The sequence below is a fragment of the Narcine bancroftii genome, chromosome 13 (genome assembly GCF_036971445.1).
Source record: "Narcine bancroftii isolate sNarBan1 chromosome 13, sNarBan1.hap1, whole genome shotgun sequence".
In the NCBI taxonomy this organism is placed as follows: Eukaryota; Metazoa; Chordata; class Chondrichthyes; order Torpediniformes; family Narcinidae; genus Narcine; species Narcine bancroftii.
In genome coordinates, this window is record NC_091481.1 from 7,614,252 (window position 1) to 7,641,251 (window position 27,000).

General features: G+C 48.0%; 1 protein-coding gene across 1 annotated transcript in view; it reads left to right on the top strand.

Annotated features, from left to right (window-relative positions):
• LOC138747997 (uncharacterized) overlaps positions 1–27,000 on the top strand; it is a 67,669-nt gene that overhangs the window by 612 nt on the left and 40,057 nt on the right. The window contains exons 2-12 of the mRNA XM_069907696.1: positions 125–198; positions 13,401–13,549; positions 14,714–14,809; positions 16,158–16,230; positions 18,291–18,382; positions 19,421–19,558; positions 20,265–20,392; positions 20,503–20,522; positions 21,824–21,923; positions 24,659–24,759; positions 24,837–24,946. Of these exons, the coding sequence (XP_069763797.1) occupies positions 125–198; positions 13,401–13,549; positions 14,714–14,809; positions 16,158–16,230; positions 18,291–18,382; positions 19,421–19,558; positions 20,265–20,392; positions 20,503–20,522; positions 21,824–21,923; positions 24,659–24,759; positions 24,837–24,946 (1,081 nt within the window). The remainder of the gene's footprint in view (positions 1–124; positions 199–13,400; positions 13,550–14,713; positions 14,810–16,157; positions 16,231–18,290; positions 18,383–19,420; positions 19,559–20,264; positions 20,393–20,502; positions 20,523–21,823; positions 21,924–24,658; positions 24,760–24,836; positions 24,947–27,000) is intronic.

Below are 27,000 nucleotides of genomic sequence, written 5' to 3' on the forward strand. Positions count from 1 at the left end.
TCCGGTGCCAACCCAACCAAAACGCCGCGGCACAGGTGGGAGGAGCGTGCCTATTGTGACGCGACGGTAACGCACAGCGTAGCATCGCCGGGGCAGAGTGACGTCGGACGCACGGGACCCCCAGACCGCAGGAGCGACCCCCCGACCAGTGCAATCAGGATGTGTCAGGAGATGTGGCGTCGTCGCTCGGCCGCGACGGTGAGGCTGCGCGCCGCCCTCCCTCCCTCTGCCCTCTCTCCCACCGCCGCATCCGGCCTCACCGCGTGGCGTCCACTCCTCCGCGTCACCCTCATCGGCAGCGCGTGGCAGGGAACCTCCGGCCTTGTGTGTCGTGGCGCCTGGCTCGTCCCTTCTGGAGTCTTCTCTCGTTCCCCCCCTCACCCCACCCCCTCTCCCCCCGTTCCCCCTCTCCCCCCGTTCCCCTCTCCCCCCGTTCCCCCCTCCCCCCGTTCCCCCTCCTCCCCCGTTCCCACCTCTCCCCTCGTCCCCCTCCCCCCTCCCCTCTCCCCCGTCCCCCTCTCCCCCGTCCCCCTCTCCCCCGTCCTCCCTCCTCCCCTTCCCCCCTCCCCGTTCCCCCCCTCTCCCGTGTCCCCCCCTCTCCCGGGTCCCCCCCCTCTCCCGGTGTCCCCCCCCTCTCCGGGTCCCCCCCCCTCTCCCCGGTGTCCCCCCCCCCTCTCCCCGTGTCCCCCCCTCCCTCTCCCGGTGTCCCCCCCCTCTCCCGGTGTCCCCCCCCTCTCCCGGTGTCCCCCCCCTCTCCCGTGTCCCCCCCTCTCCCGGTGTCCCCCCCCCTCTCCCGGTCGTCCCCCCCCTCTCCCGGTGTCCCCCCCCCCTCTCCCGGTGTCCCCCCCCCTCTCCGGTGTCCCCCCCCCTCTCCCGTGTCCCCCCCCTCTCCCCGTGTCCCCCCCCCTCTCCCCGGTGTCCCCCCCCTCTCCCGGTGTCCCCCCCCTCTCCCGGTGTCCCCCCCCTCTCCCGGTGTCCCCCCCCTCTCCGGTGTCCCCCCCCCTCTCCCGGTGTCCCCCCCCTCTCCGGTGTCCCCCCCCTCTCCGGTGTCCCCCCCCTCTCCCGGTGTCCCCCCTCCTCCCGGTGTCCCCCCCCTCTCCCGGTGTCCCCCCCCTCTCCGGTGTCCCCCCCCTCTCCCGGTGTCCCCCCCCTCTCCCGGTGTCCCCCCCCCTCTCCCGGTGTCCCCCCCCTCTCCGGTGTCCCCCCCCTCTCCGGTGTCCCCCCCTCTCCCGGTGTCCCCCCCCCCTCTCCCGGTGTCCCCCCCCTCTCCCGGTGTCCCCCCCCTCTCCCGGTGTCCCCCCCCTCTCCCGGTGTCCCCCCCCTCTCCCGGTGTCCCCCCCCTCTCCCGGTGTCCCCCCCTCTCCCGGTGTCCCCCCCCTCTCCGGTGTCCCCCCCCCCTCTCCCGGTGTCCCCCCCCTCTCCGGTGTCCCCCCCTCTCCCGGTGTCCCCCCCCCTCTCCCGGTGTCCCCCCCTCTCCCGGTGTCCCCCCCCTCTCCGGTGTCCCCCCCCCTCTCCGGTGTCCCCCCCCTCTCCCGGTGTCCCCCCCCCTCTCCCGGTGTCCCCCCCTCTCCCGGTGTCCCCCCCCTCTCCCGGTGTCCCCCCCCTCTCCCGGTGTCCCCCCCCTCTCCCGGTGTCCCCCCCCTCTCCCGGTGTCCCCCCCCCTCTCCCGGTGTCCCCCCCCTCTCCCGGTGTCCCCCCCCTCTCCCGGTGTCCCCCCCCTCTCCCGGTGTCCCCCCCCTCTCCCGGTGTCCCCCCCCTCTCCCGGTGTCCCCCCCCCTCGGGTCACCGGTGTCCCCCCCTCTCCCGGTGTCCCCCCCCTCTCCGGTGTCCCCCCCCTCTCCCGGTGTCCCCCCCCTCTCCCGGTGTCCCCCCCCTCTCCCCGGTGTCCCCCCCCTCTCCCGGTGTCCCCCCCCTCTCCCGGTGTCCCCCCCTCTCCCGTGTCCCCCCCCTCTCCCGGTGTCCCCCCCCTCTCCCGGTGTCCCCCCCCTCTCCCGGTGTCCCCCCCCCTCTCCCGGTGTCCCCCCCTCTCCCGGTGTCCCCCCCCTCTCCCGGTGTCCCCCCCCTCTCCCGGTGTCCCCCCCCCTCTCCCGGTGTCCCCCCCCTCGGTGTCCCCCCCTCTCCCGGTGTCCCCCCCCTCTCCCGGTGTCCCCCCCCTCTCCCGGTGTCCCCGCCCCCCTCTCCCGGTGTCCCCCCCCTCTCCCGGTGTCCCCCCCCCTCTCCCGGTGTCCCCCCCCTCTCCCGGTGTCCCCCCCCTCTCCCGGTGTCCCCCCCCTCTCCCGGTGTCCCCCCCTCTCCCGGTGTCCCCCCCCTCTCCCGGTGTCCCCCCCCTCTCCCGGTGTCCCCCCCCTCTCCCGGTGTCCCCCCCCTCTCCCGGTGTCCCCCCCCTCTCCCGGTGTCCCCCCCCTCTCCCGGTGTCCCCCCCCCTCTCCCGGTGTCCCCCCCCTCTCCCGGTGTCCCCCCCTCTCCCGGTGTCCCCCCCCCTCTCCCGGTGTCCCCCCCCTCTCCCGGTGTCCCCCCCCTCTCCCGGTGTCCCCCCCCTCTCCCGGTGTCCCCCCCCTCTCCCGGTGTCCCCCCCCCCTCTCCCGGTGTCCCCCCCCCTCTCCCGGTGTCCCCCCCCTCTCCCGGTGTCCCCCCCCTCTCCCGGTGTCCCCCCCCCTCTCCCGGTGTCCCCCCCTCTCCGGTGTCCCCCCCCTCGTCCCGGTGTCCCCCCCCCCTCTCCCGGTGTCCCCCCCCTCTCCCGGTGTCCCCCCCTCTCCCGTGTCCCCCCCTCTCCCGGTGTCCCCCCCCTCTCCCGGTGTCCCCCCCCTCTCCCGGTGTCCCCCCCCTCTCCCGGTGTCCCCCCCTCTCCCGGTGTCCCCCCCTCTCCCGGTGTCCCCCCCCTCTCCCGGTGTCCCCCCCTCTCCCGGTGTCCCCCCCCTCTCCCGGTGTCCCCCCCTCTCCGGTGTCCCCCCCCTCTCCCGGTGTCCCCCCCCTCTCCCGGTGTCCCCCCCCTCTCCCGGTGTCCCCCCCCCTCTCCCGGTGTCCCCCCCCTCTCCCGTGTCCCCCCCCTCTCCCGGTGTCCCCCCCTCTCCCGGTGTCCCCCCCCTCTCCCGGTGTCCCCCCCCTCTCCCGGTGTCCCCCCCTCCGGCTGTCCCCCCTCTCCCGGTGGTCCCCCCCCCTCTCCCGGTGTCCCCCCCCTCTCCCGGTGTCCCCCCCCTCTCCGGTGTCCCCCCCCTCTCCGGTGTCCCCCCCCTCTCCCGGTGTCCCCCCCCTCTCCCGGTGTCCCCCCCCTCTCCCGGTGTCCCCCCCCTCTCCCGGTGTCCCCCCCCTCTCCCGGTGTCCCCCCCCTCTCCCGGTGTCCCCCCCCTCTCCCGGTGTCCCCCCCCTCTCCCGGTGTCCCCCCCCCTCTCCCGGTGTCCCCCCCCTCTCCCGGTGTCCCCCCCCTCTCCGGTGTCCCCCCCCTCTCCCGGTGTCCCCCCCCTCTCCCGGTGTCCCCCCCCTCTCCCGGTGTCCCCCCCCTCTCCCGGTGTCCCCCCCCTCTCCCGGTGTCCCCCCCCTCTCCCGGTGTCCCCCCCCTCTCCCGGTGTCCCCCCCTCTCCCGGTGTCCCCCCCCTCTCCCGGTGTCCCCCCCCTCTCCCGGTGTCCCCCCCCTCTCCCGGTGTCCCCCCCCCTCTCCCGGTGTCCCCCCCCTCTCCCGGTGTCCCCCCCCTCTCCCGGTGTCCCCCCCCTCTCCCGGTGTCCCCCCCCTCTCCCGGTGTCCCCCCCCTCTCCCGGTGTCCCCCCCCCTCTCCGGTGTCCCCCCCCTCTCCGGTGTCCCCCCCTCTCCCGGTGTCCCCCCCCCTCTCCCGGTGTCCCCCCCCTCTCCGGTGTCCCCCCCCTCTCCCGGTGTCCCCCCCCTCTCCCGGTGTCCCCCCCTCTCCCGGTGTCCCCCCCCTCTCCCGGTGTCCCCCCCCTCTCCCGGTGTCCCCCCCCTCTCCCGGTGTCCCCCCCCTCTCCCGGTGTCCCCCCCCTCTCCCGGTGTCCCCCCCCTCTCCCGGTGTCCCCCCCCTCTCCCGGTGTCCCCCCCCTCTCCCGGTGTCCCCCCCCTCTCCCGGTGTCCCCCCCCTCTCCCGGTGTCCCCCCCCTCTCCCGGTGTCCCCCCCCTCTCCCGGTGTCCCCCCCCCTCTCCCGGTGTCCCCCCCCTCTCCGGTGTCCCCCCCCCTCTCCCGGTGTCCCCCCCCTATCCCGGTGTCCCCCCCCCTCTCCCGGTGTCCCCCCCCTCTCCCGGTGTCCCCCCCCTCTCCCGGTGTCCCCCCCTCTCCCGGTGTCCCCCCCCTCTCCCGGTGTCCCCCCCCTCTCCCGGTGTCCCCCCCCCTCTCCCGGTGTCCCCCCCCTCTCCCGGTGTCCCCCCCCCTCTCCCGGTGTCCCCCCCCCTCTCCCGGTGTCCCCCCCCTCTCCCGGTGTCCCCCCCCTCTCCCGGTGTCCCCCCCCCTCTCCCGGTGTCCCCCCCCTCTCCCGGTGTCCCCCCCCTCTCCCGGTGTCCCCCCCTCTCCCGGTGTCCCCCCCCTCTCCCGGTGTCCCCCCCCTCTCTCCCGGTGTCCCCCCCCTCTCCCGGTGTCCCCCCCCTCTCCGGTGTCCCCCCCCTCTCCCGGTGTCCCCCCCCTCTCCCGGTGTCCCCCCCTCTCCGGTGTCCCCCCCCTCTCCCGGTGTCCCCCCCCTCTCCCGGTGTCCCCCCCCTCTCCCGGTGTCCCCACCCCCTCTCCCGGTGTCCCCCCCCTCTCCCGGTGTCCCCCCCCTCTCCCGGTGTCCCCCCCCTCTCCCGGTGTCCCCCCCCTCTCCCGGTGTCCCCCCCCTCTCCCGGTGTCCCCCCCCTCTCCCCGGTGTCCCCCCCCTCTCCCGGTGTCCCCCCCCTCTCCCGGTGTCCCCCCCTCTCCCGGCTGTCCCCCCCCTCTCCCGCTGTTCCCCCCCTCTCCCGCTGTTCCCCCCCCTCCCGCTGTTCCCCCCCCTCCCGCTGTTCCCCCCCTCCCGCTGTTCCCCCCCCTCCCGCTGTTCCCCCCCCCTCCCGCTGTTCCCCCCCCTCCCGCTGTTCCCCCCCCTCCCGCTGTTCCCCCCCCTCCCGCTGTTCCCCCCCCTCCCGCTGTTCCCCCCCCTCCCGCTGTTCCCCCCCCTCCCGCTGTTCCCCCCCCTCCCGCTGTTCCCCCCCTCCCGCTGTTCCCCCCCCCTCCCGCTGTTCCCCCCCCTCCCGCTGTTCCCCCCCCTCCCGCTGTTCCCCCCCCTCCCGCTGTTCCCCCCCCTCCCGCTGTTCCCCCCCCTCCCGCTGTTCCCCCCCCTCCCGCTGTTCCCCCCCCCCGCTGTTCCCCCCCCTCCCGCTGTTCCCCCCCCTCCCGCTGTTCCCCCCCCTCCCGCTGTTCCCCCCCCCTCCCGCTGTTCCCCCCCCTCCCGCTGTTCCCCCCCCCTCCCGCTGTTCCCCCCCCCTCCCGCTGTTCCCCCCCCTCCCGCTGTTCCCCCCCCTCCCGCTGTTCCCCCCCCTCCCGCTGTTCCCCCCCCCCTCCCGCTGTTCCCCCCCCTCCCGCTGTTCCCCCCCCTCCGCTGTTCCCCCCCCCTCCCGCTGTTCCCCCCCCCTCCGCTGTTCCCCCCCCTCCCGCTGTTCCCCCCCCTCCCGCTGTTCCCCCCCTCCCGCTGTTCCCCCCCCCTCCCGCTGTTCCCCCCCCTCCCGCTGTTCCCCCCCCTCCCGCTGTTCCCCCCCCTCCCGCTGTTCCCCCCCCTCCCGCTGTTCCCCCCCCTCCCGCTGTTCCCCCCCCTCCCGCTGTTCCCCCCCCTCCCGCTGTTCCCCCCCCTCCCGCTGTTCCCCCCCCTCCCGCTGTTCCCCCCCCTCCCGCTGTTCCCCCCCCTCCCGCTGTTCCCCCCCCTCCCTCCGCTGTTCCCCCCCTCCCGCTGTTCCCCCCCCTCCCGCTGTTCCCCCCCCTCCCGCTGTTCCCCCCCCTCCCGCTGTTCCCCCCCCTCCCGCTGTTCCCCCCCCTCCGCTGTTCCCCCCCCTCCCGCTGTTCCCCCCCCTCCCGCTGTTCCCCCCCCTCCCGCTGTTCCCCCCCCTCCCGCTGTTCCCCCCCCTCCCGCTGTTCCCCCCCCTCCCGCTGTTCCCCCCCCTCCCGCTGTTCCCCCCCTCCCGCTGTTCCCCCCCCTCCCGCTGTTCCCCCCCCTCCGCTGTTCCCCCCCCTCCGCTGTTCCCCCCCCTCCCGCTGTTCCCCCCCCTCCCGCTGTTCCCCCCCCTCCCGCTGTTCCCCCCCCTCCCGCTGTTCCCCCCCCTCCCGCTGTTCCCCCCCCTCCCGCTGTTCCCCCCCCTCCGCTGTTCCCCCCCCTCCCGCTGTTCCCCCCCCTCCCGCTGTTCCCCCCCTCCGTTTCCCCCCCGCCCCCAAAACTTTTGGGGCATGGTATATAACCTGTGTAACCAATTATATTGTATCATGTGTAACCTAGTGTTTATTATATTCCTCAAAGTTCCAGAGCATAACTTTTCCCATGTTTCATTTTTTATCTTTTTCCCACTTTTGTTTATTTAAATAGCTTATTTCATCATTTTCCTTATCTTGCAGCTTAATGTACATGTTCATTATAAATCTTTTAATATCATTGTGTCTGTAATTACATATTCAAAGCTGCTTCCTTCTGATAATCTCAGTCTGTTTCCCAATTTATCCTTTAAATAAGCTTTCAGTTGATGATATGCAAACATTGTACCATGAGTTGTTCCATATTTGTACTTCAACTGTTCAAATGTTAATAAATTATTTCCCAAAAAACAATTTTCTATTCTTTTGATTCCTTTTCTCTCCCATTCTCGAAAGGAAAGGTTATCTATTGTGAAAGGGATTAGTAGGTTTTGTGTCAATAACAATTTTGGTATTTGGTAATTCATTTTTTTATTTTCTAAGTGGATCTTCTTCCATATATTAAGTAAATGATGCAATACTGGTGAGTTTTTATATTGCATCAGCTTTTCATCCCACTTATAAAGTATATGTTCCGGTACCTTCTCCCCTATTTTATCTAGTTCTATCTTAGTCCAGTCTGGTTTTTGTCTTGTCTGGTAAAAATCTGATAAATACCTTAATTGTGCTGCTCTATAATAATTTTTAAAGTTTCGTAATTTCAAACCCCCTTGTTTGTACCACTCTGTTAATTTATCTAACACTATCCTCGGTTTCCCCCCTTTCCACAAGAATTTCCTTATTATTCTCTTTCGTTCATTAAAGAATTTCTCTGTTAAGGTAACTGGCAACATTTGAAATAAGTATTGTATCCTTGGGAAGACATTTATTTTGATGCATTTACCCTCCCTATCAACGTTAGTGGTAATTCTTTCCAATGTTCTAAATCTTCCTGCAATTTCTTATTAGTGGCTGATAATTTAGTTTGTACAAGTGGCTTAAGTTATTATCTAACCTGATCCTAGGTATCGGATTGCTTGTATTTGCCATTTAAATGGTGATTCTTTTTAAAATTCTGTATAATCCCACGTTACTCATTGGCATTACTTCACTTTTATTTGCGTTGATCTTGTACCCCCGATATTTCTCCATATTCCTTCAATTTCTTATGTAATTCTTTTATTGATATTCTGGTTCTGTTAATTAGTCTATGATGTCATCTGCAAATAAACTGATTTTATACTCCTCCTTTATTTTTATCTCTTTTATTTTGTTTTCTGTTCTCATCAGTTCTGCCAAAGGTTCTATTGCTCAAGCGAACAATGATCAACTGTCTAGTTGATCTACTTAATTTAAATTGTTTGATACATATCCATTTACTGTTACCTTCGTCAACGGTCCATTATACAATGCTTTAATCCAATTAATATATTTTTCTGGTAGCTTGAACCTCTGTAATACTTTGAATAAATAATTCCATTCTACTCTGTCAAAGGGTTTTTCTGTGTCTAAAGCAACAATGTATTTCCTTGAACTGCATGAATTAGATTAATAAGTTTACAGATATTATTTGCTGTTCGTCTTTTCTTAATAAATCCAGTGTGATCTGTTTTACTATTTTAGGTACACAATCACCCAATCTGTTTGCTAATCATTTCGCTATTATCTTATAATCTGAATTAAGTAGAGATATTGGTCTATATGATGCTGGTGTTAATGGATACTTCCCCGTCTTATCTGGTTCATTACTTCCAGGAGAGGAGGAATTAATAACTTTTTAAATGTTTTATAGAATTCTATTGGGAATCCATCCTCTCCTGGCGTTTTATTGTTCGGCAGCTTTTTTAATATATCCTGTACTTCCTCTATTTCAAATGGTTTTATCACTTTGTTTTGTTCCTCTTCTTGCAATTTCGGCAGTTCAATTTTAGCTAAAAACTCTTCCATTTTATCATCTTTCCCCTCGTTCTCAGTTTGGTATAATTGTTCATAGATTTCCTTAAAGTTTTCATTAATCTTTATTGGATTATATGTAATTTGTTTGTCCTTTTTCCTTGATGCCAATACATTTCTTTTAGCTTGTTTTAAGTTGCCAGGCTAATATTTTGTGTTTTTTCTCCCAGTTTGCAATACTTTTGCTTTATTTTCATTATGTTCTTCTCCACCTTGTATGTTTGTAATGTTTCGTATTTTATTTTTTTTGTCCACCAATTCTCTCCTTTTTGTGATATCATCCCTTTTTACAAATTCCTTTTCTGTACTTACTATCTCCCTTTCTAACTGCTCTATTTCCCAATTGTTGTCCTTTTTCATCTTAGTTACATAACTTATTATCTGCCCTCTAATGAAGGCTTTCATTGCGTTCCATAATATAAATTTGTCTTTCACTGATTCCGTATTTATTTCAAAATATGTTTTAATTTGGCGTTCAATAAACTCTCTAAATTCTTGCCTTTTAAGTAGCATGGAGTTTAACCTCCATCTATATGTTCTTGGTGGGATGTCCTCTAGTTCTATTGCTAATAACAGGGGTGAATGATCTGATATTAGTCTAGCTTTATACTCAGTTTTCCTAACTCTCCCTTGAATATGGGCCAACAACAAAAACATATCAATCCTTGAGTATGTTTTATGCCTACTTGAATAATATGAGGATTCCTTCTCTCTTGGGTGCTGCCTCCTCCATGTTTCGTTTCCTGCGTTGATTTAACCATAAATTTGGCCACTTTATTCTTTTTGCTTGTCTTTTGTCCAGTTTTATCCAACATTGGATCCAAATTAAGGTTAAAATCCCCTCCTATGAATATACTTCCTTGTGTATCTACAATCTTCAAAAAAATATCCTGCATAAATTTTTGATCCTCCTCATTAGATGCATATATAATATAAAATTCTGAATATATCTGACACTTTATCATTACAGACCTCCCTGCTGGATCTATTATTTCCTCCTCTATTTTGATTGGTACATTTTTATTAATTAATATAGCTACACCTCTAGCTTTTGAATTATAGGATGCTGCCGCTACGTGTCCTACCCAGTCTCTTTAATTTGTTATGTTCCACTTCAGTTAGATGTGTTTCCTGCACAAATGCTATATCTATTTTTTCTTTTTTCAGTAAATTTAATAGCCTCTTCCTTTTAATTTGGTTATGTATTCCATTAATGTTTATAGTCATATAGTTCAACGTGGGCATCTCATATCCTGTTTACACCTCATTTTTGCTTCCTCACCACCACCATCCCCCTTTTCCCCGTTTTCATCTCTCAGTTTTCCCTTTTTAAACTCAATGTATAACAACACATTTGAAACATAAAATACTCCAACAACTCCCACATCCAATATTACCTTAACCCCAAATACCACCCCCCCCCACCCCAAGTTGCCCCTTATCCCTTGCCGGGCAACCACAACTCCACTTTCCATTTGAATTGTGATCCTGCTTGCAAGCGTCAACTGATTTTGCAGTGATGGTTATTCTCTTCCCCCCCCCACCAACCCTCCCCAGAAAACACTTTTTTTACATATATAACAAAGTTCTCCCTTTTTTCCCCCTTCCTTCCTTCTTTATACATTGTTTTTACATCTTCATATATATATTTTATCGCCGTTCTTCATTAATACATCTCTTCATCTGTCCTGCAAACGTTCTGCAAATTCTTGTGCTTCCTCCGGATCCGAGAACAGTCTGTTTTGATCTCCAGGGATAAATATTTTAAGCACAGCTGGTTGTCTTAACATGAATTTATAACCTTTTTTCCATAGGATCGATTTTGCTGTATTAAACTCCTTCTTCGTCTTTAGGAGTTCAAAACTTATGTCTGGGTAAAAAAAATATTTTTTGACCCTTGTATTCCAATGGTTTATTGTCTTCTCTAACTTTATTCCTTGCCCGCTCCAGTATATTTTCTCTTGTCGTATATCTCAAAAATTTTACTAAGATGGATCTTGGTTTTTGATGTGCCTGCAGTTTCAGAGCTAATGCTCTGTTTGTCCTTTCTATTTCCATTTCTTCCTGTATTTCTGTCGTTCCCAGGACCTTCGGGATCCATTATAAATTCCTTCATATCTGTGCCTTCTTCATCTTCCTTTAGGCCCACTATTTTTATGTTGTTTCTCATACTATAATTTTCCAACATATCAATTTTCTGAGCTAACAACTCTTGTGTCTCTTTAAATTTTTTATCACTTTCTTCCAATTTTCCTCTTAAGTCATTTACTTCCATTTCTACAGCCATTTCTCATTCTTCCACATTCTGTACTCTTTTCCCTATTTCTGTCATGACTAATTTTAATCTTTGTATTTTATTTTCTGTTCTTTTCATCTTTCTTTTGATTGCACTAAATTCTAATGTCAACCATTCTTTTAATGATCTAATTTGTTCTTCAAAAAAAGCTTTATCTATATTCTGTCCATCTGTTTTATCTTCTATTTCTCTGTGATCTTGGTCTTCCTCTTCTGTGTCGTACCTGTGTTTGTGTCGTCGACTTCTTCTTTTCTTTGTATCTGTGTCTCTTCTGATTTTTCTGATGAGTTGGTTGTATCACTTTGTCAGGCCTCTTCTTGCTGGGCCTCTTACTGTTGGTCCTGTCCTTCTGAGCTGCTCATCTGTCGAGCTTCCTGCTGCTGCTCCTCTTGCCTTTCACCTCATCGACTTTCTTTCTCACCTGGTACTTCACTCCCTCTCCTGCCGCTTTCCTCATCTTTCAGCTGAGAGCCCTGGTGTCGGGGCATCCCTCAGCTGGTCACGCCGTGGTTGTCCGCTCCTCGGCTGAGCCCCCCCTCCTGTCGGTGTTTTCCTTTATCTTAGATCGTGCACTGCACATTTTGTTTGGCTCAGAGAGCCATTTTTGCAGTCCACCGGTCAGGGGGTCGCGACTCTGTAGGGCCGACACCAACCTCGGAGAGAGGGCGCTCTTCTCCACCATGGCTCCCTGTTTCTTTGTGCAGGTAAGGCCTTCTCCTTTTTTTTCCAGTGTCTTTTTTCACCCGTTGTTTTTACTTTTTCCTTCTAGGTGCCATCTTCTTTATCTTCTGTGCAACTTTATCTTTTATTTCTGATATTTTATATTTATTGAACTTTGTCTTTTTTTAACTTCATTTCTAATTTTCTGGAGAGGGCTGGTTTTACCCTACCGGCCACTACTCCATCATGTGACTCCTCCTCGTTGGTGAAAGACTTGATCTTGTTTGGCCTGGAGCCTTCATGTTGATACAATCATAAAGAAGGCCTGCCAGAAGCTATATTTTGTGAGGTGTTTGTGGAGATTTGGTATGTCACTGAAGACTCTCAAACTTCTATAGGTGTTCCGTGGAGAGCATTTTGTCTGGTTGCATCACTCTCTGATATAGAGGACAAGAAAAAAAACTCCAGATGGTTGTTAACCCTGCTTGCGACCTCACGGGCACCAGTCTTCTTTCCATCGAGGACATCTACAAAATTTGGTTTCTTAAGAAAACGGCCCCTATTCTCAAGGACCCCCATCACCCAGGCCATGCCCTCTTCACTCTGCTACCATCAGGGAAAAGGTACAGGAGCCTGAAGACGAGCACTCAGCGGCACAAGGACTGCTTCTTCCCCACTGCCGCCTGATTCCTGTATGATGAATGATCCAAAGACACAGCCTCACTTTGACTTTTTTCCCCACTATTTTTATTTTGTAAGGTGGTTTATATAAAGGTTTGCCCTGTGACGCTGCCACAAAACAACAAATTCATGACAATAAATTCTGATTCTGACTGATCCTAAATATCCTCCTTCACCTCCATCCAAGGTTATAAACAGTCCTTCCAGCTGAGGCTGTTTTTCACATACATCCACTGCATTTCTCGTTCGTGATTTGGCTTGCTCTACATCGCCAAGCTCCAATGCAGGTTGGATGAGTGCTTTGCTGAACACCTCAGCTCTGTCAGGTGCTGGTTGGAACTCCTATTGGTGGCCATTTTAACTCTTTTTGTCCCCATTCCCACACAAATGCCTCATCCATTGCCAAGGAGAGGGTAAACAGGATAAAGTTAGGAGTGCTGATGCAAATGCGGACCTGGAGAGAGGGAGCAGCAGAGACAAAGTGCTCCCACAAGGGATCCAACTGCCTTCAGCTCCGTGCAGGCTTTAAACAGTCTGTAAATGGAACTCGACGTTGGCTTTATTTAAAATTCCAGTGACTGCGGGGTCTGGCCCAAGGTGGCAACACCTATGATCTGCAGCAGCCACGATGGATTGCAGACTCTGGGGAAGCAGAGGACTGGCACAGGGCACCAGAAAATGGGGACAACTTCCCACCCCCCCCATATCCTGCGTTTGAGAAGAGAAGCAGAGGAGATGACCCATAGAATGGTGACCATGGCGGCGGACCATTGAGGGTCTCTGTGGCTGAAGAACACACAAGCTGTGGATTTTTGGTGACTGAAGATGAGGATCTGGGCAGCTGGTGACTGCAGTCAAGGGACTAGCACCAGGCTGAGGACTGCTGAAGATTGGCTTGAGACTGGGATGCGAGAGGGTGCTGAAGGGCTTCTAATCATGTCAGAGATTTGGATCTTGAGGTCAGGTTTCTGATTGTTTGGAGGTGCTGGAGGCGAATCTATGGAGTTTTGGTCTCTGAAGGGACTCTATTTTGCTTCTTTTTCTTGGACTATAAGGGACTTTAATGGCGCGCACACACACACACACACACACACACACACACACACACACACACACACACACACACACACACACACACACACACACACACACACACACACACACACACACACACACAGGGTGAAGTTTAGAGTTGAGTAATTGTAGAGAGAAATAAGAAATGTTATGTTGTTAATAGTTTAAGTAAAAAACTACTATTTTGAATTTACCACTGACTGGTGAATTTTCCATTGCTGTTCCTGTGTTAGTGCTAACAAAGTTCCTTCTGTCCCAAACAAAATTTTAAAGGTTTGTTTGTAACAACTGTACCTCCAAAATGTATTATTATTCCAAAATGTCATAAAATAATATCTATTTATCTTTTTCAGAAATATTTTGTCCCATATCTCTTGCCTCCAGTCAGTTTACACAAGAAATATTACGAATCTTGCACCAGGCATACTTAGATGAAAATTCGGTGGATTATTTTCATTACAACCAAGTAACCTTGGTGAATAATACAAGGCTGCTTCATCAGGTATTACAATATGAGAAGAGAGGGAGTCTACATAGTCAACAAAATAGTGATATATTTTCTATTTTGGTTTACTTTCCTGCCAGGTTCTCGTGCTCTTTAATTTTCTTGGTGTTCAAAAGTCTATGGTCTTGACTCAGATAAACTGAACAAATGAAGATTTGTGGTCCTTCAAAAATTCAAAGCCACCTGACCAAGGACATTTCACCTTACTAGGTCTCATCAGGCCATGGTCTTCAATTCCAGATGATAGCCATCATCATTTTGGTACCTTTAGGATTGTGCATCATGGAATCAGACCCTTTGGCCCATGCTGACCATCAACCATCCATTCATATTGATCTCCTCCCTATACTTATTTCCTCCCAAATTCCATAAGGCTCCTGCACACCTAGTGCTATTTACAGCATCCAGCTCCATGTGGGGATAGGCCTTGGGTTAATTAGGGTGGAACCTCGCTGCAAATAGCCTTCTAATGTCAAACTCAACCAACCTCTTGTAGCCTCTGAGTCCCATTCAAAACTCTCTTTCTCCAAGTGCAAAATTAGCAACTAGATCTTTCAGCCAAGTTAATTGTGTAAATTGTAAAAATATTGACCTGGAAGTATCAGGATGGACACTAGGTCTAAATCTTGGAACTTGTTCCTGTAACATTGAGAAAATCTTCATTAGAAAGCTGCAGTTTTTCAAAGTGGGGGTGAGCTATTAACTTTCCGAGGATCGACAATAAAGTTCTGGTCTTGTCTCTGACGCTCAGACCCCAAAATTCAGTAAATAGTAAAAGATGTTTAACATTCCTTGGAACCAAACTGTTTTCTGATAATGTGGTAGAGCGTAGGTTTCCTCCCACTTTCCAAAGACTTACAGGATTGGTAGGTTGATTGGTCTCATGGGTGTATTTGGGAGGTGTGGGCCAGAAGGGTCTGTTACCATGCTGAATCTCTAAATGTAGGGTGGCATGACTTGGGTTCGAATCCGGCGTTATCTGTAAGGAGTTTGTACGTATTCCCCATGTCTGCTTGGGTTTCTTCCCACCGTTCAAAACATCTCGGGATTGTCGGTTAATTGGGCGGAATAGGCTCGTGGGCAGAATGAGCCTGATACCATGCTATATATCTAAATTTAAAAAAAAATTGAAATGTAATTACAATGTTTTATTTATTACAGCACAGTGACTGGCTGTTGGATATGAAGCGAAGAGGATATGCCAAGGAGGAGCTTGCTGAGTCTTTTGCTTTTTTACTGTTTGAAACAGAAGAGGAGGTAAATTTAGTAGGAGAATTGGGAGGGAAAGAATGAGAATTTTGATTATATCAAAGGCTGTATTATAATGCAAGTGCATTATAATACACGTGCATTAGTTCAGGTAGCTTCAGAAATGGTGAAAGTGGAAGTTGCACAGTTTCTTTATTCTTTCTAAACTCTTTAACAGCTGTTCAGGAATAAAATTAAAAATTGTTCCACCAATGGCCATTCTGAATCTGACTGGAACCTAATCGTTTCCTCCATCCTTGACTTGACATTAAACTGACACTTTCAAAGGTGATGTTGATCTCTGAATTAAAAGTAAAAATTAATGATTGACTCTAGGCATCCTGCTGCTTCAGAAAGTACTGAACTGAGCAACCATAGTATCGGCAGACCTTGTTCGAATCCAAGGGTTTTAATCAGAATGTTTATGTTGGTGGATCTTGTCTGAGTCTACTCAGGCTGCCAGGCTCCGTGCCATTATATAGACATATGTTCATGAGGGATACTTGGGAAAGAGAGAGTCCAAGACCTTAGCTTATTAAACTGTTTTCAGTTAGTAAAGGCCCATGACGAGCCTTGGGAAATCATGGACTTTTTCTCGGAGTCTTCTCTCCATGAAAGCTTAGTATCCTATAACCATGTACATAATTTCAAATATTTATATATTTATTTTGATTATTTATGTCATCATTATTTACTAGTTTTTGTGTGTGCACCATGGTTGGAGCAGCCATTCTCAACATTTTTTTTTGGCTCTTGCCCCCTTAAGACTCTGCTCAAAGTTTATGGACCCCCTTCCCTGTGAAGCAGATTTTTAGTTGGTTTCTTCCATACTTTTCTCCTACCAACTACATTAAAAATATTTTATAATTTCTGTGTGTGGGCCTCCCACCCTTAAATGTGCTCTGGCCCCCATGCTGGGCCATAAGGTCCCGTTAAGAATGGGTGATTTGGAGATGCACGATTTCATCAGGATGTATAGGAACAATCAGATGATAATAAACTTGAAAGCAGACTTTGAGAGTGGGAATTCTTCAAGAACTATCCTGGACTTTGGGCTGAGTAGCCTCCTGTGCTTTAAGAAACATGAGGGAAGGGGAAATGTATTTAAGATCAGTTACATAGATTTTTAAATAATAAGGGTTGTGGGGTAAGTGGAGCTTAGTCCACGGCCAGATCCGACACAATTGAATGTCAGAGCAGGGTTGATGGACCAGATGGCCTTCTCTCCTATTTCTTCTGTTCTTATGTTGTTAAAGCCTTCCTCTAAGAAAGCTGTGTGAAGCAAGAAAGAATGCTGGTGCTTGCCACTGAATATCTATTCTCAATGTCACTTGATTTTTCTTCTGTTTTGCTTCAGGTAAAAGAAGTTTGTCAATTAGGATTGAGGACTGGGAATAGTGATATTACTATACTTGGAGATCCAATGAAAGGTATATTAGTTTTTGTGGAATAAGTAACTTGTGTATACAGAATGAATGAGAGCACCTGGGAGTAGTACTTTGTAGTAGTGTTCATTTGTTCCATTTCTGGCAACACTCTCCCCTTTATCTTTATCTTGGGAGACTAACTCTTTACAGACATTTTCTACAAATCCACACACTCCCACAGTTACCTCAACTACACCCTATCCTCTAAAGATTCTGTTCTGTCCTCTCAATTTCTCTGTCACATCTGCTCCTGGGATAATACCTTCCATTACAGATCATCCGAGATGTCCTCCTACTTCAAAAAACATGGCTTCTTTTACCATCAACTCAGCCCTTACCTGCATCTTCTCTATTTCCTGCACATCTGCTCTGGCTGGCCCCCTCCATTCCTAGATACAATAAGGACAGGATTCCTTTTGTTCTCACCTACCACCCCATCAGTCTCTGCATCCAACATATTAAGCTCCAAAATTTCTGCCACCTGCAACATAATCCCACCACCAGTCACATCTACCCTCTCCTCCCGTCTCTGTAGGGACTGGCTTCCTCTGTGACTCCTTTGTCCACTTATCACCCCTAGGTACCTACCCCTGTGACTGCAGGAAATGGTGCACTTGCACCCACACCTCCTTCCTCACTATCATTTGGAGCCCCATAGAATCCTAAGCGAAGTGAATCTGCAGGGGTCATAAATTTAATTTTAAAAAAATTTAGACATACAGCATGGTAACGGGCCATTTTGGTCCATGAGTTCGTGCCACCCAATTTACACTCAATTAACATACCCTCATATGTTTTGAACAGTGGTTGGAAAAACCACCCAGACACGGGGAGAATGAATTCCTTGCAGCGTGGGAATTGAAGCCCAGTCGCTGTAAAGATGTGCTAACCGCTATGACAACTTTGCCATCATCTGCTGCATCTGGTGTTCTCGTTTTGGCCTCCTTTGTATCAGAGATCAGGCAAAGACTGGAAGATCGATTTGTTGAGCATCTTTGTTCTATCTATTGTAATAATAGGGACCTCCCAGTGGCCAACTGTCACAGAAATTAACTCAAAGACTGAGATTTGCCATTTCATTCAAACACAATCTTACTGAAATTACAGGGCTTCTGTGGGAAGGGCACAACCGGGCTGCTCCGCTGAATGAGTGTTTGCTCCCATCTTCAAATGGTTGTATGTTGCCTCGGAGAACATTTACTTTCACAATTTTAAATGTCATTTAAAATTTTTATTGATTATTAATTTAAAAAATATATTAATTTCCTCTTTTTTGCTAGTTCATTGGATTGCTGGTTGCTTGATTTCCAGATACCTGGGATTTTACTATATTACACCAGATGCTTTGTACTACCACCTCCTTCCTACCCAAATACTGCCATGCAATCTTTATCTTTTCTGGATGATGGGAATGGAAAGACTAAATTCTACCTCCAAATGAGGAGAAATGTGTGAAAACATTTCTTCTCCGAGCAACTTTGCCAATCATGGGTTATTTAAAAAGACATTTAACTTCTAATTAGAGTGATGCCTGCCAAAAACAGACATGCTTTGCATCCAGCATTTATTCTGATGAACCTTTTTGGTTCAGGTTGGAAGTGGCCACGCTGGCCTATCCCATGACATCGCAGTCACCTTAGTTCACTTCAGTGTAAGCAGAAGACTTGAGATGATGGTTGGGTGGGGTACAGAAAAAAAGTTATAGGTGCTGAACCTTGGGGTGGGTTCAGATTGGCTGCGGTCATGTTATGGTCTGGTGGGTTCTGGCCAGGCTTTAATTTTCTCTCTAGTACCTCTGTCTACCTCTGTCTGAGTCAGAAACCGATCTGGCTTCCGCTCAATAGTTACCACCGGTCACATCAGCTGATGTGTTCCACAGGTTTGAGACAAATGAAAACCAACTGCTTAATATCCAAACAACTCCTTCTTTCACATTGCCTTCATGTGGTCCTCCATATTACAATATACTGATCCTATGTAGTGTTATTTCAAGGTTTTAAGGGAAAGGTTTTAGCTTTCACATGAGAGGCAAATTAACTGCAATATTTTAATTTTTATTACAGGTGTGTATCTTTGTAAATATTCTGACTTTCTTCATCCTGTACCATGGCATCATGGGAAACAAGGCTATATTCTTCTATTGAAGATAATTAAGGTAAAGCAAAGTAAAGCATTCTAATTAAAAGGAGATTTTCTGATCTAACTTCTCTTTTCAGTCCCACAAAAGGATAGAGAAACTAGACTTTCAGTCCTTCAGTATCAGCTATTATAACAAAACCACCATATCATTTGTTAAGCACAGCTTTGCTCCAAGTGTAGATTCTTGCTTGTCTGATTTCTTGTATGTGCTAGTAATTTCAGAAAATTGAGGATTTTTTTTTTTTTACCTTGAGTGCCTGTTTTTAAAATTCATCAAAAGGATCTCTCTGGCAAGGTGCGTCTTAACACATTTTTCTTTGACTGTGCCTTGGCCAACATTTAAAAATGTTGGAATAAGTGAAGAAACCAAATGTCATCTCTGTGCACCTCGAGGGACTATTTGATTTTAATGGTACCATTTCAATGCACTTAGTGCTCACCACCGTACCATTAATCAGAGTACATGCACAGCATGAAATACTGCCATCTATTGAGTAAAGATGGTCAGAAGTCAGAAATGATGGTGCTTGAAATAACCAGCATGAAAACAGTCCCTTGAGCCTCTCGGCTTTACACCAACCATCAAATTAACACTAACCTTTAATTGTTCCAATTTTTTATTTTCTCCACATTTTCTTGAGGTCCTCCTGTATTCCACTGCTCACCTGCACAGTTGGGGCAATTTACAGTGGCCAATAAACCTACTAAATCACACAAGTTGGAATGTGGGAGGGAACCAAGGCACATAGAAGAAACTAACTGGAAGACACAGTCTTCATAGAGGATAGGAGGTCAGAATTGAACCTATTTCTCTGGCACTTTGAAGCCACTCTGCTGCTAGTAGAGAGGTTATTTTGAATGACAGGCTAGTGTGAAATATGATATTCGCTCGACAGTATGGCCTCTGTTTGTGAAATTAATAGCTGCCCAACTGTGTAACCCTGTAAGATGGTTCAAAGCATTTTTCTCAAACTGGATTAAGGACTACTTTATTTTTCTCTCTATTTTGTTTGCATTTGAGAGTAAATCCATTACATTGTTGTTTATTAAACAGGGTAGAGTGAAGCCTGTCATTGAAAATTATACATCTGATTTCACTACTCCAACTCATGGCTATAATTGCCATATTTCCAAAAGCAGAGATAAAGTTTCTTCCAGTACCAGCCACTTTCAAGCCTTTGTACTTTCACAGGTAAAGTTTTTATTATTAATTTTACATTTGTCTGAAACTCTTGATGGTTATTTTTAATATTTCTTCCTCTCAGAATTTACTTTTTTCCGCTGCCTCACAGTCGATACACGTTTCTCAGGAAATTATTTGTGATTTGATTTAAAAGAACCAAGATACATTGTTTCAATTAATTTTTACCAATTAGGAATGAAGGAGGAAAAGAGAGAAACTACTCACTGTCAATGTAGAGCTGATTACATATTTTATTCATTTAATATTTAATTGTTTATTGTCACACGTACAGAGATAGCGAAACACCTTATAGGGTGGCACGGTTAGCGCTGTTACAGCGTCAGCTATCAGGACCAGGGTTAGAATTCTGCACTGTCTGTAAGGAGTTTGAACTGTGTCTGCATGGTTTCCTCTGGATGCTCCAGTTCCTCCCACCGTTCAAAATGCATCGAAGTTTATAGGCCAATTGGATGCAATTAGGCAACAGGGGATCAAAAGGGCCTGTTACCGTGCTGTATGTCTAAATTAAAGTAAAAATACCTTGTGTATTTTGGTTTTCCAGTCAGCTTTCAAAAATAGTCACTATGTTCTGGGGCTATTTTGTATCACATTTTTTAAAAAAAAAGAGCTTTTTTTCTTGTTCTGCTAATGGATTGAGTGAGATGCACATATTTTGTATCCTTTTAGTGAACAGTTTTATTTCCCTATATTGCAGTATTACTTGTATGAGCTAGAGCAGAGTGATGTTCAGCATTACCCCAGACAAGTTTATCCGTACGCTATTGTAGCATTCCAGTACACTGACTACAAATGCATCACAAGAAGGTTTAGAGCGAATGAGATGTGAGTTGCCTTTTCCTGTTTAGCATAATTACATTTTTGTTTTACAAATGATTCCTAAAACTCCTTTTACTGTATCTAATTGCTTTTTGTGTCACTTTTCTCCTTTCCAGAGAAGGTCTGAAAATTCAAGGTAATTTTTATTTCATTTTAAATACTTGACTTTAGACTTGTACTGTTAGAGTCACTGAGTTATAGAGAAACATCGCACTAATCCCATGTGGTAGAGCCATATCCTTCTAGGCCTTGCCTATTTGAGGGCCTCACTAAACCTATTAAACATTGTGATTATATCTGGCCCATACAGAAACAGAACCAGCGGAATATTTTAAAGAAGTGCCTTTGTCTATTAGTAACACGATCTTAAACTGTCTTTTCCAAAGAGTTTCGAGCAAAGAAAAATGCAAATCAAGGTACTGGATGGACTAAAATTTGACTAGTTAGACTTACTGCATTTGATAGTGGCCCCAAGTGGAAAATCTCCTGTGTTGTTGAGGGAAATGGGAGCAATTTGCAGGGGCTCCAAACACGATTTCCCAGACATTTGCAGGGGCTCCAAACACGATTTCCCAGACATTTGCAGGGGCTCCAAACACGGTTTCCCAGACATTTGTTGGTTGAAGGGTGTTGCCCAATTACTGCAAAATAGATGATGTTACTCTCTTGTGCAAAGAAAAAGGTTAGGACCATACAGCATGGAATATACTCTTGGCCCCAACTGATCCACCCCAAGTGTAGTTCTTGGTAATCTGATATAAAAATGGAAGTACTGAGGCAGTGTCTCTGGGAGAGAAACAGAAGTGGCCTTCCAATTGAAGGGTTAGTTCTTGTTTCTGTGTCTGTGAGTCCTGCCCAAACCCAGCTGTTTACAACCAGCAGTTTTTGTTGCGCTTGAACTGTTTTTCTGCTGGCATGTTTTAAATTACAAAATTGGCTGGAGACTGTTTCCAGGCCACTTAAAGCTCCAAAACAAGGTGACCCAATAACAAAGAATTCTTTTGTTTTAATTGTTTAATGCAACAGAAACTTGTTGTACAGATCGTTGTAGTTGTGGGATGCACCTTGGCTGATGCGGAGGGAAGCTGGGAGCATGAGTATCTTTAAAAATAGTTCGTATGAATGGTTGAAACTAAAAGGGGAACCAGATGAGGATGTGTCCGCGTGATAATTCCCAACGTGAATTTATTGTCTTTTTTTTTCCATTTCTCCATAATTTAATTCATGATTTCAAGTCATTCCTTTTTAACTACTTTAATTGAATTGATTGCACTTAATTTTAACTATTCAGTAATATTTGTGAGCAATTTATACATTTCGATTTGTGATTTGACTTGTATCTATAGTAGGGCAGTGGATGAGTAATGTGCCATGTGTATCTGTAGTTCAATTTTCAGTTAACTTAATTTGCTCAAAACCTTAACTCCTTGTGTTTAGCTATGTATTACTACCCTTGGAAAGGAAAACTCGTCAACAAAGCTAAAGAAATCAGTGTGGCTCTGCAGTCAAATGGCAGTCCATTGATACCAGTTACTTTGTAAGTGTGCTTTTTTACTTTGTAAGTGTGCTTTTTTTTTTTGCTCCTCCACTATTCAGTCTGTAGCTCTCTTCCAATCACTAGTCCTAATATTTTCTTATGACACTCTGTGCCAAATTTTGATGTTCCTGTGAAAGATCTTGGGTGTCTTGTAGTATTAAATTATTAATACAGTAAAATCCCCATGATCTGAAATTCAATCAACCGGAAACTCACCGACAAAACACCCCCCCCCCCCTCCCCCCCCCACCACCACCGGAGAGGAAATAAATAAATAAATTTGAAGAAATGAGACTGGGCGGATGGACCCCGCGGGGGAGTGCTGAGACTTCGATCGGCATGCGCAGGTATGCTCTGCTGAACCAGCAGTGCCCCTCAATGCCCAAGCATTCTTTTCGCTTTTGTCACGTGTGGTTGTCAGCGCGAGGAAGGTGCACCGAGGGCCCGACTGGGACACTGGCGTTGAGGTGAGTTGGGTTGTCAGCTTGAGGAATATACGTCGAGGTCCTGACCAGGTCGCTTGCACGGTGGTGAGCCGAGTTGTCAGTGTGAGGAAGGTGGTAAAGCTTCAATAAAGTTGCGATGGAATGAAATTGTGCTGCCCCAGGATGAAGAGCCGGTGAATGCCACTCATCGCTGGGACGAATCTCAAGTCAAGTCACCTTTATTTATCAATTGGCTTTCAATTAATCTTGATATGTAAGGTTTCCGGGCAAAATTCTACTCCAATCTACTAAGAAAGGCAAGAATTTGCTTGTTGACAGATTCAGTATAAGCAGAATCAGAATTTTATTGTCATGAACACGTCACCAAAGTCGTTGTTTTGCGGCAGCGTCACATTCCAAACATTTATATATAAACCACTGACAAAATAAATAAAAAATTGTGCAAGAGAAAGAAAAAGACGAAGGAAGGCAGCGTCTTTGTTCACTGTTCATTCAGGAATCTTGATGGCAGCGGAGAAGATGCCGTCCTTGTGCCGCTCTGTGCTCGTCTTTAGGCTCCTGTACTTTTTTCCTGATGGAAGCAGAGTGACGAGGGCCTGGCCTGGGTGCTTGAGGATTGAGGCTGCTCTTCTGGATGTCCTCGGTGGAGTGAAGACCGATGTCCCAGGCCAAATTAACAATCCTCTGGATTTTTTTTTTATTGTCCTGAGTGTCCATACCAGACAGTGACGTAACCACCAGAATGTTCTCCACACTTGAAGAAGTTTTCAAGAGTCCTCGGTGACATACCAAATCTTCTCAAACTCTTCATAAAGTTTAGTGGCTAACCTGTCTTCTTTGTGATTGCATCACCTGATTACTAAGGAGAACTGCAGCAGACACTGGTAACTGTATTTGTTTTCTGGTATATTGGACAGTGTAGAAAACTACTTCAGCATCAAGATATCGAGGTGATTATTGCTTTCAGAGTGGTGGTATGATTGCCTCCAATGGTTCCCTTGGCACTGTGCATGCATAGGTCTGAGATGAAAGGTTAGTCTTCCTGTTGATCATTAACCAAATTGAGTCCCAACCCAGGAAAAGTTGATTGGAAATAATTTTAGTATGGAAAACAAGTGGCTTTATCAAACCATAACCCCTCCTACGTGACAACGGTGGGTGATGGTCTCAATGTTTCTCAGCAGGGCCTTGTAGGTGTTCAATAAGTAAGTATTGCAAGAACATCGCTAATGCTGGGATAAGATCTGGTCTCCAACGATGCAGCTCCTGACAGTCTGAGTCCCTGATGAAGTTGCAAGTTGAAGTTATTGCAGAGTTTCTAGCAGACATGGAACGCAATTGACAGTGTGAGATCTTTGGCACAAATGACTGAATTCTTTCTGTCTGTATCTTTAATTTTTTTTCCCTGGAGGAGACGGACCTGCTTTCTTCTTTTGCTTGTTAATCTTTAAGAATGTACACTTGCATATGAGTATAATGGTATGGGATCAGGTCTTTATTAAAGCATCATACTCTAATTTCCCTTACGAGTATTATTCAGAATTAACCCAAGATTTATCAGTGAGTGGGTGCTGGTAAACTCTCTTGATGAGTTGTGATCCCTTCTATTCAGATGCTTTTAAAAGGATGTTTGCAAGAGAGCTCCAGGATTTAGACCCAGTATCAGTGAAAGAATGGATAAGGATTACCAAGCCAAGAAATGGAAGAGAACCTTTAGAGGTGATATCCCCTTGTGCCTACAGTCTTTATCCTGGGCAGAAAAGGTTGTGAGTTGGAAAGTGCTGTAGAGGGCTTGGGTGAGTAATACAGTGTATTGTTTACATATTCCAGCCAGAGGGTTCTGGTGAGTGGTGAATATTTACACTGATGAATGAAGTAACTAGTGATTGGTCAATCACTATAGTTAATTAGAGGACCTAATAATTAGTTGTTAAAGGTAACGATGATGTGCAAGATGAACTCATTGACCAAAACGATTCTGGATCTGTTTAAGACTTCGTCTATCTCTGAGTTTTGGCCAAAAATGACATAGTTACCCCAACATTGCAAACGAGTGTCTTCAGAAGATCCTGCTCTTTACAACCCCTTATCTTTATGAATCAGGCTTTTAGAAGTTGCTACAGTTGAAGACAAAGGCACGAAACTGCATTAAAATGGAGGCAGATCTCAGCCGTGCATTATCTACAACAGAACCAGTTTATTTATGGATTGAGAAGATGCGTTTCTTCAACATGGATGTCTTCTCTTAAACATTAACAATTTTTCATCTGTATAATTTTTTGTTTTTAGACCAATAAAGCTTGAAATTGAGTATGCGATCAAAATCGATGAACTAAAGAACAAATTGCCTGGGGCAGTTTTCAAAGAAGAAAATTACACTCAAAAAGAAGGTATTTAAAATTAATTTGTCCCACTTGCTTAATTACAGTATGTGTAGCTGAAGTACTAACCCATTGTTTTTCCTCAGTTTGTTTGGAAGGTTTATATTGCAGTTGGTACAAACTGGTGGAATACCTGGAAGAAGATGACATTCCTCAACTGGGTCTTTTATTGGATAATTTGGAAAAAAAGAACTTGGTAAGAACTAAGCCAACAAAGAATTGCTGGGGGAACTCCAGTATTCATGGGTGGAAATGGTAGTCAATATTTAGAACTGTATTGATTATGAAGGAAAGGCTTGGAGGTCACCTTCAGTTACGACTTGGTTCAGAAAGGGTGTTGAGTTAAACCTGGTAACTACAGACCAATCAGTTTAACCATGATGTAGAAAGTTATAAATTAACTAATAAGATGGAATTATCAGTCAGCTAGACAAATGTGAATTGATTAGAGAAAGCATAGATTCTTAAAGGATAAATGAGTTAAAGTAACTTGATGTCTTTGATCAAACAACAGAGTGGGTAAACGCAAGAATATACAGTACAACTCCGATTATCTGAAATAATGTTGGATAAACTTTTTTGTTGGATAACTGCTCATTTTTTTAAAAACAGCCCAGTAGCAACAACAAATCACTTGTAACAGTGTTTAAACAACAACAAACAACAAAGGAAGACTTTTTAAGCAATAAAAATAATTAATTGTCACCAAATAAATTCTGGCCACCACCAATTACTGACACCTCCCCACCGTGCCCCCACTCCTGCCCAGGAGCCTGACATCCCCGTTCCTGCCGGGAGACTGATCTCCTTGATGACGCTGGGAGAAGGGATTCTTCCAACTGCAGCACGCAGTTTGAGAGGGAGGTTGGAGAGAAAAATCAATAGGGGAAGGTAAAGAAGAAATGAAAAGAGAGAGGGCAAGGAGTTTCCTGAAACAAGGACAATTATCATTCTAATTTCATGTCAAGAAAATTATTTTTTCAAATCAGTAAGGTCAGTTTGGCTCTGAAAAAAAATTTGGATAAATGAGGATTTCTGATTTGTATCAGATATCCAAAATTAAAAATTTTTTTCCAGACAAATGAGGACTTTGGAGAATCGGATTTCAGATAATCGGAGTTGTACTGTATATATACATTGGTATATATAGACTTGAAAAAGGAATTTGTTGAGCTACTACAGAAAACAATTGAAAGCCTTTGGAATAAAATTAGTGTGGCAACACCGATGGAAAATTGATCGTGCAGAAGAAATTTAACAAATTTTGGCACAGTTAGCCAAATAGCCCAGTGCTATTACAGTGCCAGCGATCCAGTTCGAATCCGGCCCTGTCTGTAAGGAGTTTGTATGTTCTTCCTGTGTTCACATCGGTTTTCCCTGGGTGCTCCAGTTTCCTCCCATTCTTCAAAATGTACTGGGGTTGTAGGTCAATTGCGTGTAATTTGGCGGCAAGGGCTCTTGGCCCAAAAGAGTCTGTTGCCATGTGGTATATCTAATTTAAAAAAAAATTAAAAATAAAGGGAATGAGGCCCATCAATCAGATAGAAAGAAGATATTCTCATGAACATTGGTGCAAAGGTCAAGGACCAGGGGGACACAGGTTACTTTTTGATTCTTAGTTAATTTGTGCCTATCTCTTTAAGAGAGCTATTATTTGTCGTGTTACCATAATGACTTTGATGTTATATATCATAATATCCGCCCAAGCGAATGGCTTGCTCATTATTCGACAAGATGTGAAAGAAGCATGAGCATGAGAAATTTCTTTTTGAATTTTTGTATCTCTATATATCTTTGTGTATTTTTTAAATAGCAATCTCTCGCTATTGCTTTTTTTAATGACAACTTTTAAGTAATTAGAGTCTAAAGGACTATCTTCATGCAGTAACTGCTTTGTTATTCACTGTTATGAAAATGTTGTGAAGAAGCTGTCCAAAATGTTTATCTGTTCTGTCAGTGAGTTAAAACTATATGATGTAACAGAGTTTGATTTATTGGATTAAAGAGATCTAAATTCGGGATATCACAGCTCACGCTTTGGAAGATGATACTTTGAAATTAGGATATATTAGAATAAGGAAAGTGTTGTCTATACTGGGCAAAGAACCAAAAATGACAAAAGGACTTTTTTTGTCCCACACATTGAATGATTAGAACTAAAATGCACTACAAGGTATGGTAGAATTAAAGGGTATCTGAAAGAACAGAATTTACAAGATCATGAGTTAATAGGGTCCTCCTCTAAACATG